The 12,009-nt window shown below is 40.3% G+C and overlaps 1 protein-coding gene across 1 annotated transcript; it reads left to right on the plus strand.

Moving 5' to 3' along the window:
- The first annotated feature begins 2,055 nt into the window (after positions 1 to 2,055).
- On the plus strand, positions 2,056 to 9,511 carry LOC106082783 (transient receptor potential cation channel protein painless). Its single transcript, XM_013245519.2, has 2 exons — positions 2,056 to 3,487; positions 8,614 to 9,511. Exons 1-2 carry the CDS (start codon positions 2,063 to 2,065, stop codon positions 9,451 to 9,453), a joined length of 2,265 nt encoding a protein of 754 aa, XP_013100973.2. The 5' UTR covers positions 2,056 to 2,062; the 3' UTR covers positions 9,454 to 9,511.
- Positions 9,512 to 12,009: the final 2,498 nt, after the last annotated feature.

The following is a 12,009-nucleotide window of genomic DNA, read 5'->3' on the forward strand; positions in this document are numbered from 1 at the left end:
CAAACAATAAGAGATAGCTTAGAGAAGAAACAATACTGCTCATCGGTCTTCCTGGGTGTAAAACAAGCTTTCGACAAAGTTTGGCACAACGGACTGTTGTATAAGCTAAAAACCCTCTTGCCTAAACCTTTTTATTTACTTATGAAATCTTACTTGAGCAAACGACAATTTTTTGTAAATATCAATGATGAAGATTCTGATATAGGCCATATAATCTCGGGAGTACCCCAAGGGAGTGTTTTTTGGGACCTGTTCTTTATACTGTATATACCCATGATTTTCCTGTCTATGATAGTGTTACAGTCGCTACCTATGCGGATGACACTGCAGTTTTGGCCGTTAGTAATGACCCATCACATGCATCACAATTAGTACAAAGCCACTTAAACACTGTTGATACGTGGCTTAAGACTTGGAATATTTAAGTCAATGCTGATAAATCAACTCACGTAACGTTTGCAATGAGAAAAGGCGATTGTCCCCAAATATCTTTAAATGGCGATGCTATACCAACATCCACATATGTTAAGTACTTGGGCTTAAACATGGATAGACGCTTGACTTGGAAGCAGCATATCAAATCAAAAGTACAGCAGCTTGAAACGAAAACAAAGCGTATGTACTGGCTATTGCGCTCAAGATCGCAACTAAGTTTGGAAAATAAAGTATTACTGTATAAAACTATTCTAAAACCGATTTGGTCGTATGGAGTTGAGCTCTAGGGCACTTTAAGCCGTTCAAACGTTGAAATTTTGCAGCGGGATCAATATAATACATAGAGTGTGATATCTAACGCACCCTGGTTCATGAGCAAATAAAATATTCATAAGGATCTCGGCATTCCTTTTGTTAAAGATGAAATACGAAGATACAACACGAATTACCTCACCCGACTAAGTAATTATTCAAACATTTTGGCAATTACTCTCCTCGATGACACAAACGCATCTCTATTTAAATTAAATTTTATGAAAATTATCGTTTATTATTTTCTTTTGCAAATAGATCGCAAATAAAGAAAGGAAAAAAAAAGTTTTTTTTTTTTTAATTTTTGAAAATCAATAATGCGATTATGAAGCAATCCTTTAAAGTTTTCAAGGGTATATAAAAGAGTATTACTTCATCCACCACCAGTACGGAAAGAGCTCTTTATCACGAATCCAACGGTGTCCTCAGAATTTAGAAGTTCGCAAAACTAAGGATGTTAGAGCAATTTTAAACTCACATCGATTTTTCAACTTTTTTCGGATGTAAATTATGCGATGTTGAACTTTTTTTTTGTAGCACGAACATTGGAGATGCACTAAATCGAGTCTTTTGCCCTAATCTTCTATTCTGTATACTCAACTCGAAAAATTTTTTCGCATCAAAAATTGAAAATTTTCATAAGGTGTTAGCCTTTCCAAAAAAATTGCAAAAAAATAAAATGTAAAATTTTAAGTAATTCTGTCTATTTTACGAATAGTCTTGAAATTTCGAACTGCGCAATGATTGAAAATTTTCGATATTCGAAAAAATGAAGGAGTTACAGCGTTTTTGGCCTTGAAAACGACTTTGAATTTTTACTGAAAAAAAAAATTGGTTTTTGCGATGTTTTTCATAGAAAACTTTACAGTAATGCTTTATTCAACCCCAATGTGGAAAGAGATTTTCTTCACAAATCTAACGGTGTAGGAAATATTGTGAAGTTCGCAAAGCTAAGTTTGTCTTTTTTTCAATTTTTGGATATCAATTATCCATTTTTGAAGCAATCCTCTGAAGTTTTCAAGGATATAGAAAATAGTATTGCTTCATCCAGCACCAGTGCGGAAAGAGCGCTTCTTCACGAATTGTGCGCAACGGTGTCAGAATTGTGAAGTTTGCAAAACTAAGGATATTACAGTAATGATTTATTCAGCACAACCGAAAAAAAAATAAAAAGGTTTTTACCATGTTTTCCTCAGATTTGTTTTTTTTTTTTTTATTAGAATTTTTCAATATTGCTTATCTATTATCTCTTTGCAGGTTACGACATATAATATACGCAACAATCAAAACCACATATTATACAACGGCTTAGAAGATGCCTTTGAATGTTGAGAATTTACCTAATGCAACGGGTGGAGTGTATAGGGGCACACCAATGAAACTTAAAGATAATTGCTGCAACGAGATTGACTGCAGCGATGACGAGAGAACCAAGAATTTTTTCTTGGCTATTACAAATCACCATCATACGTGTTTTCGTCGGCTACTGGGCCAGCGTGTAGATATAGCAAATATACGCGACACCAAAAATAATTACTCGGCATTAAATTTTGCTCTATATTGTAGTAACAGTTATGCACTGACATATTTTTTGCAAAAAGGACTATTTGAAAATTCTGATATAAATTGGGATGTTTGCAATTACCTACACAATAATTACGCAAATACTGTCGAATGTATGGAAGTGCTTGCCGAGTTCAAAATGATTTCTGAAGAACAGATAAATGAATTTTTATCACACGCAACATTGATGCCTGACAAGTTAATGCTGGAGTTTTTGAAAAGAGGATTCCTTTTGTCACTCAAATCGCCCGTGTTCTTTGTAAAAGTAGTCGAACCAAATGTTCTAAGTGAGTTATTCGATAGTTTCATAAAGGTGGACGAATATAAGGATATAACCATAGACTATTCGAATTTTTACAAAAACCACTTCGAAGCCGGAATAACGATTGCCACACAAATGGAGATCATCGAAGCCATCGGCAGTCGGAGGGCGAACAAAAAATTATTTGGACATCCGGTCATAAACATTTTTTTGGATTTTAAATGGAGAGAGCTAAGTCGCCTATTTCATCTTAACTTCTGGCTGTATATCTTCTTTGTCTGTTCTTGTGTACCATATATTCTGCTGAAGCTGCATAACAGTGAAGATTGGATCAACATTTTCTGTTTTTTCACAGCTTTGGGAGTGATCTATTTGATGGTGCGTGAGTGCTTGCAGTTAGCAATGGACTATAAGCAATATCTGTGGGACCCATGGAATTATATGGAATGGGCGATGATTGGCTTGGTCATAGCACTCTGCGTAAACCACACTTTTGACAAGTATACCCTGAATTGGATGTGCTCCCTCACCATATTGTTGCTCTCAAGTGAACTGCTGCAAATGTTGGCCTATATGCCAACATTGTCATTGGCTTTGCGCATGCATATGTTTCAGATGGTAATGAAGAGTTTTTTAAAGAATTTCGTCTTTTATTCACTTTTTGTGGCGGCCTTCGGTTTATGTTTCTACATTATGATTGGCCTTAATGGCGAACCCAAGGAAAGTGGATTGAATGGATTCAATAGTACTGTAAATGTTATACTCAAGTGCACAGCCCTGATGATTGGAGAACTGGATGCATCAGAAATGGAGTTCCATGACACTTTTTCAATAGTTCTATTTTTGGCATTCATTTATGTGGTGACCATCGTTTTGTTCAATTTAATCAATGGTACTGCCATTAGTGATGTTCTGGTAAGTACATTCTGTACAAAGAAGTAAAAGCGTCCAATATTCGGCCCGGTCGAGTTTTGGGAACCCATTATCGTGGATACTTCTAAAAGTTTACACAACATGAACTTGGTTGAAGGGCATAGTTGTATACAATAGAACTCTTTGGAACGTACTTGGCGCGATTATTGGAAGGCATAACACAACTCTAGGTATAACCAGTAAGAAAGGGCAAAAGTCGAGCGGTGCCGACTGTATAATACCCTACACCTAGCCTATAAGTACAATGTGGGACCTATATCCAATTCTGAACCAATTTTGATGGACCTCGGCGAGCAAATATGTTCAAACTGTAAAAACTATGGTTGACAAATGACAACATTATGGCAAATTACCCAAAATCTGACGAACGTATATATGGGAGATATATCTAATTCAGAACCGATTCCGAGCAAACTTCTCAGATAGTGAGGTAGTCATCGAGGAAAGCGTTGTGCAAAATTTTGGCAAGATTGGTCAATAAATGAGCTTGCAGTGGCTCTAGGAGTGAAAATCGGGCGATATACATATATGACAGCTATATCTAAATCTGGGCCGATTTCTATGAAATTTACCAGTAATATTGAGAGTTATAAGAAAATCCTTTCTGCAAAATTTCGACAGAATCGGATAACAAATGATCACTTTTTCACTTCACTTTCTCAAAATCAGACGAACATAGATATGAGAGCTATATCTAAATCTGAACCGATTTTGACCAAACTCTTCAAATACTGTGGCAGTCGTCGAGGAAAGCTTTTTGCAAAATTTTGGCAAGATGGGTCAATAAATGCGCTTGCTTTGACTCTAGAAGTTAAAATCGGGCGCTATATATATATGAGATCTATATCTAAATCTGAACCGATTTCGATGAAATTCAACAGTAATATTGAGAGTCAAAAGAAAATCCATCCTGCCGAATTTCGAGAAAATTGATTAACAAAAGACAATTTTATTGCAATATTACTGCAAATCGGACGAACATATATATGGGAGCTATATCTAAATCTGAACCGATTTTGACCAAACTCTATGTATATTGTGGTAGTCATCGAGGAAAGCGTTGTGCAATATTTTGGCAAGATTGGTCAATAAATGTGCTTGCAGTGGCTCTAGGAGTAAAAATCGGGCGATATATACATATGAGAGCTATATCTAAATCTGAACCGATTTCCATGAAATTCACCAGCAATGTCGACAGTCGTAAAAAAATCTTTCCTGCCAAATTTCGAAAAAATCGGTTAACATATGACCATTTTATTGCATTATTACTGAAAATCGGACGAACATATATATGGGAGCTGTATCCAGATCTGAACCGATTTTTTCCAATTTCAATAGGCTTCGTCTCTAGGCCGAAAAACATGCCTGTACCATATTTGAAAACGATCGGATGAAAACTGCGACCTGTACTTTGTAAACGAATTAACATGGACAGACAGACGGACTGACAGACAGACAGACTAACGAACTTAGCTTATCTCTCTTCCTTTTGGGTGTTACAAACTAATTCACTAAGTTATAATACCCTGTACCAGAGTTGTGGTGTAGGGTATAAAAATGCAGCCCAACCGGATAAAAATTGCGGCTTCATGGGCTTAGGTTATGTTGAAAACAGGGTGCAGATATTAATCCGCGACATGCCACTACGGACATACACCTAAGCCAGTAATCGGCTTGTTGTGCGCTATAAGAACTATAAAGTAACCTCTAAAAAGAAAAATTTAAGTTAGGAATTCTCTGCTACTTACAAAATCCTTAATTATTTTCAACACCAGTCCCCTAAGTTGGTTCATGTCTGATATTGTATCTCCATATAAGTACCGGTATCTGTTGGAAGCGAAAGCCGGGCAATGACAAAGGAAATGCTCCAACGTCTCATCATCTTCACCGCATGCCCTACACATGCTATCACTTGCCCCACCGATTTTACATAAGTGAGCTCGTAGTCCTATGTGTTCCCTTATGATGCCAATAGCTATACTGACCTCCTTATTGCTTCCTTCCAGTAATAGCCTCGTCTTCTTACGATCTGAATCCCCCCATAGGATTTTCGCCGTCCTACCGACCGTTTCGCTGTTCCACAATGTTGCATGCGCATTCATCGCCCACTCCCTTAACTCGGACTGCGTCGACCCGAAAGGCTTTGGGTTAACCAAGTTTGTTGTCGGCAGTCCTCTGGCCTTCCCCGCCAAATCATCTGCCCTTTCATTTCCCCTTTCTCCGTAATGGCCCGGCACCCAAACGATGCGGATTAACCAAGTTCATTGACGGCAGTCCTCTGGCCTTCCCCGCCAAATCATCTGCTTGTTCATTTCTCCTTACTCCGTTATGGCGCGGCACTCAAAAGATGCGAATTTTCCCATCCTCAGAGAAGGCGTTAATCACTGCAAGACTGCTCGTGACCTTATCGTCCTGGTTGTTATTGCCATTATGGCAATTTTACTGCCAATAAAGATGTTCACATTCGAAGTCCTTGCGTTAGCACCACACCACTTCACGCATTCCGTAATCGCCCAGATCTCTGCCTGCAGCACCGTATTATGGTCAAGCAGTCTAAAAGAGATCTCAGTCTCTGGGTTCCCAATGTAAGCCCCCAGGCTCTCTCTGTCCTCTAGCTTTGTGATCCGACCGTGTAACATGATTTTCCAGATGGCAAGACTAGGGTTCCGTCAATTCAAGTCTGTGCTGATGGCAGCAGTGCCTCCCACTCGACTTCAAGGTTCATCTCAGGTATGCGATCGGAAACCTCATCTCTTCCTTCCAGGTTTCCTATCGTCGCCTCGATTATACCGCGATGGTATGAGCTGCTCCCATCCTCAATCCATTCTCCCATCGCCTTAAGTCTCATAGCCGCAGTGGCTGCCTCACACTTAATCTGTATGCCAATGGGCCGAATATCTAGAATAGTCACCAGTGCCCTAGTGGGCGTGGTCCTCATTGCTCCGCCTATGCCAAGACAACATGTTCTCTGAACCCGTTGTATGGTCCTTATATTGCACATTTTCTCCATAGGAGTCCACCAAACTACTGAGGCGTATGTAAGAATTGGTCTAATCACGCTCCTGTAGGGTCAGTGGACTATCCTCGGATTTAGGCCCCATTCCGAGCCTACGACTCTGGGTACGTAAATAAGCAGAATTATCGATTTTGTAGTGAAGATAAGCCAGAAGCATTGCAAGAGCTACCAATGCATCCAGAAAAAGTCACAATATGATGCTGTTTATGGGCTGGTGGCATCATTGGACAGTACTTCTTCAAAAATGATGCGAATCCTAAGGTAACTGTGAATAGTGAGCGCTACCGTGAAATGATATACAACAATTTTTTTTTTTTGCCCAAAATGCAAGAGCTTGACATGCATGACATGTGGTTTCAACAAGACGCTGCCACATGCCACACAGCACGCATAACAATGGCGTTATTGTGAGGCGAGTTTGGTGAATATTTTATTTCACGTTCGGGACCGGTTAATTTTCCGCCTAAATCGTGCGATTTAACGACTTTATACGAATTTTTGTAGGACTATGTTAAAGCTCATGTCTATGCAGACAATTGATGCATTGGAAGACAACATTGAAGCATTCATTCGTGAGATACCGCTCGAAATGCTGGAAAGAGTTGGATGCCAAAATTGGACTTAGCGGATGGAACATTTGAGGCGCAGCCACGTTCAGCATTTGCTTGAAATAATCTTCAAACGTGCTATGGATTCAAATAAAGATTTCGTGCATTCTTCTGACTTTTAGGTGTATTTATACCCACTACCGAAGGATGGGGGTATATTCATTTTGTCATTCCGTTTGCAACACATCAAAAAATCCATTTCCGACCCTATAAAGTCTAAGGCGATCTACAAATGTCTGTCCGTCGTCTGTCTGTTGAAAACACGCTACTGTCTTAAAAAGAACAGATATTGAGCTGAAAAACTTAGCACAGATTCTTTTTTTGTCCATAAGCAAGTTAAGATCGAAGATGGGCTATATCGGACTATATCTTGATATGGCCCCCCTATATAGACCGATCCGCCGATTTAAGGTCTTTGGTCTATAAAAGCCACATTTTTTATCCGATTTTACTGAAACTTGGGACAGAGAGTTGTGTTAGGCCCTTCGACATCCTTTTTCAATTTGGCTCAGATCAGTCCGAATTTGGATATAGCTGCCATATAGACCGATCTCTCGATTTAAGGTTTTGGGCCCATTAAAGGCGCATTTAGTGCAAAATTTGGGAAAGTGGGATGTGTAAGGCCCTGCGACATCCCCCTTCAATTTGGCCCAGATTGGTCCAGATTTGGATAAAGCTGCCATTTAGACAGATCTCTCGATTTAAGTTTCCTGTCCAAGATCACACCTAAGTAATTGACCTTGTCAGATAGTGAAATTGTCGTATTGAGGAAACGTGGTGCGTTAAATTGGCCCACCTTCGTCTTCATCGTGAACAGGCACATTTCAGTCTTCTCTGGGTTAACATTGAGACCTCGGGGTCTAGCCCAGTCATATGCCATATGTAAGACTCTTTGGGACCTTTCGCAAAGCTCGTTCGGATCGTTACCCCTTAGAAGCATTTTAACATCGTCTGCGTAGCAGACGTGTAGAAATCCCGCCTGGGTCAGCATCCGTAATAGGTCATTTATGGTTGTTCCCATAGGAGTGGCAATAAAATGTCCCCCTGTGGCGTGCCTTGTGCCACTTTCTCCCTTATCTTTATGCCATGGGACACACAATTTATCCACCTATTCCTTAGCATATGGTTTATACAGCACCGGGTCCACCCGGTACTGGTCTAAGGATTGGATCAGGGTGTCTCGGTCCGCACATTGTTAAAAGCCCCCTCGATATCAATGCCTACCGCCAGTGTAAGCGTTTTGGCATCGAAGGATTCTTCTATTTGAGGCAAGACCTCGTGATTTAGATATAGTTCCCATATATATATATATATGTATATTGCCCTAGAATTGTAGGGTAGGTGTGGGGTATTATATAGTCAGCACCGCTCGACTTTAGCCTTTCCTTACTGGTACACAATAAATATTTCATAGTAGATGGCAAATGCTTAATTTCCGTATTTTCATGGCAAACTTATTACCATTTGTCTCGTGTCTTTTGTAGGAAATTGAAAAAGATGCCAAAATAAACGAAGCGCTGCAACGCTTAAAATTCCTGGCTGCTATGGATTTGCATTACAAGGCATGGCAAAAATTGCATTTTCTAAATGATAATTGTATTGTTCGCAACTCCCAACGTCTGATATTGGACAAGGTCAAAATATATACGAATACGGGTGAGGCAACTGCATTTTTCCGCTTTCCTACAACTCAAGATGAAACGCATCATGCACCAAATACGTTAACGAGAGGATTAAGCCAAGAAGCTACAGATAGTCGCACCAATATTGACAGTGCAGAAGATGTTGTTGAACTTGATCCCCAAGAAACAGAGGCATTCATTCATCATCAAACGCAACATGCAACAACTGATGGGACTAGTGACAATGACGAAGTCGGTGTTGAAGTTGAGGAAATTGTAGACAATGACAATGAGGAAACCGTTGGTGAAAGTGAACCTCCCGCATCACCTGCAGAAACAGAGACATTCACTCACGATCAAACGCATCGCATATTAAATACGATTACGAGTAAACTACGCGACGTAGCAAAACCTTTTCGCACGTGCATCAACAATGGCAATGCAGACGACTTTATTGAAATTGAACTTGAAACATTTAAACGAGATCGCCATAACATCGGACCAGGTTTTTTTGTATGTGATCCAATCGTCCTAGATGATCGTACAACTCAATGCGTAAAGGATATAGCAAAAAAATCGCAGAATATGAAGGATGATAGAGAGCAAGCTCGAAATAAAATGAGAATGGTAATCGAAGAGACTTTAGCCTTGTTTTATTTAAGAACTCGAAACGGCAGTTTACCGAACATTGAATGGAATTGACATCTATCCAATACAATGATGTCGTGTATAAGTAATCTGTGCCGTCTTATTTTAGAACATCTTCGTCTTCCGCAATGCCATGATATGTTTTTCACCATTAAATGTGGCCAGCTATTGTGAATGCCAGATATAAATCGATTATTAATAAAATTAAGTGCACAAATTTTAATAAATTTTTTTCTGAATATTATGCCCGCACATATTTTGCACATTTTATTTGTAAATTGAAGAAATATTTTCAATTTTTGTTTCGTATTGTTTTGAAAGGTTTGCACACATTGTTACCACCGGATGTCAAACAAACAGTCTTGCACTGGATACATTTTTTTTTTTGCATTTTATTCATATCCTTCAAGGCTTGTATTGTAGTATAACCAGTACGAATACTTATTGTTTTAAGTATGCTCCACCATCGATTACAGAAGCACCAAGAAGAAATAACGGAACTGACCCTGTGTTTAACTGAACTATTGGCCATATTTTATTGTAGTACTAGCCGAACCGGGCCCGCTCCGCTGCGCCCTCTTTAACTCTCTAACATCTTTTTAGCCCTGAATGCGGATATCAAATTCGTGCCATTGTAGCCTATGACGCTGAACGCGTTCGAATCCTGGCAACAAAGCGGTGTTTATCCCCTCTTAGTGTTGGCAACATTTGCGAGGTACAATGCCATGCATGGGCTTTTAAAAACTTTTCCCCAAAGAGGTGTCGCACTGCGGGACGCCGTTCGGACTGGGCCATAAAAAAAAGGCCCCTTATCATTGAGTTTAAACTTGAATCGAAAAGCACTCATTGATGTGTGAGAATTTGCCCCTTCTCGCATTCTGGGGGTAATGTTCTCATCAGGAGAGGGATGGTACATCAGACATTTCAACTCAAATATGGATATCAAATTTGTGCTGTACTTCCAAATCCCTTTAATTGGAGCCCCATATTGCCATGGCCGGTAAATATAAGCCGTTTGGGAAGTGCTTTGGGGCTGGAGCGGCCACCGACACTTTTTACTGGAAATAAATATCAAATTCGTTCTTTATTGTGCTGTACTTCCAAATCCCTTTAATTGGAGCCCCATATTGCCATGGCCGGTAAATATAAGCCGTTTGGGAAGTGCTTTGGGGCTGGAGCGGCCACCGACACTTTTTACTGGAAATAAATATCAAATTCGTTCTTTATTCCGAACGGAAATGAAGCTAAGTTTAGGGGGTGCTTTTTGTCCCAAAACACTTGGTTCCAAAATTGGATATCAAATTCGTTTTCTATTCTAAAATTCATTTCATTTGTGTCCCATATTGTCATAATGGGGACTTTCCTCTTTAGGAGGAAAAGCGCCACCTTGACTTGAAATAAAATTTTAATGTCATATTCGTAATCTACTCCCAAATACCTTTCATTTGAGTCCCATACAGCCTTGATCGGCTGGTATGCCCATTTGGGGGTATTTGAGGGTGGGCGAGCACCCATTACTTGGACCTAATGTTTTATGCCATATTTGTTTTAAACTGCCTAATACTTCTCATTTGAGTCCCATATTGGCATGAACTTCGAATATATCTGTTTAGAGGAGTTTTGTGGCTGGTGGGCCCGCTGGGTACTTGGACCCAAATTTTAATACCATATTCGTTTTTTGGTATCCAATACCTTTCATTTGATACCCATGTTGTGCCCGTCGGATCACTTTCGAATATGGGTGGCGTTAATTGGGGCAAGGGCGAGTGTCCGCCTCCACCCGATATCTGAAAATTACATAGCCTATGTTTCCTTCCAGAAAAACGTACGCAATCTATGAAAATTTTAAGAAAATTGATTCAGCCAAGTATCATATAGTCAAAATGGGTCTAATGGCGCTTTTGAGTACTTCGCCTCCTTCGACAGCCGTAGGATGATCACGTTTAAGGAGAGAGTCTCATCTCCGGCATCTTATATCTACGCGCAACGAACTCCAGCTCCGTCTTCCCTGGGTAGGTCCTCAACCCATTTCTGGTAGTCCATTGCGACAACCTCCTCAGTGACCCTTCCATGACCTCGCTGATCGTCGACAGAGACTTGCCTCGGACCAGCAGCACGACGTCGTCCGCATAAGCGATAATCCTCGTGCCGTCTCCACCGATATCCGCCAGGACTTCATTAATCACGAGGTTTCATAGAATCGATGAGAACACCCCTCCTTGGGGCGTTCCTCTGGTCACCCGCCTTCTGAACATATTATTTGTCCATTGGGAGATTAAGGCGTGAATCCCCGTGCGGCCCAATGTGGTGACTATCCCCCTTAGCCCTCTCAATATCCAAGTAGGCCGCGAAAGTGTAATTCTTCTGTCGAGGAGACGTCTCAACCTGCCTTTGAGGTTTGCGTGTTGTGCCCCACTGAATTTCTCCGGCGACAGTCACCCTCTCACCTTCATGTCAAAACGATGACAGACTAATAGGCCTATAATCCTACGCCGTATTGTAATTTATTCTTCCCACCTTGGGGATAAAGACCACCTTGACTTCCCTCCATGCTCTCGGTATGTAGAACCATGCCAGCATCGCCCTGAAGATCTGCTCAAGCCTTGGCTG

This window comes from Stomoxys calcitrans, chromosome 5 (assembly GCF_963082655.1).
Source record: "Stomoxys calcitrans chromosome 5, idStoCalc2.1, whole genome shotgun sequence".
NCBI lineage: Eukaryota > Metazoa > Arthropoda > Insecta > Diptera > Muscidae > Stomoxys > Stomoxys calcitrans.

Excerpts from the sequence above, each read along its gene's own strand:
- LOC106082783 (XM_013245519.2), top strand. The coding sequence starts at position 2,063 with ATGCCTTTGAATGTTGAGAATTTACCTAATGCAACGGGTGGAGTGTAT. Across the intron at positions 3,488-8,613 it reads CTGCCATTAGTGATGTTCTG|GAAATTGAAAAAGATGCCAA; the intron begins GTAAGTACATTC and ends TGTCTTTTGTAG.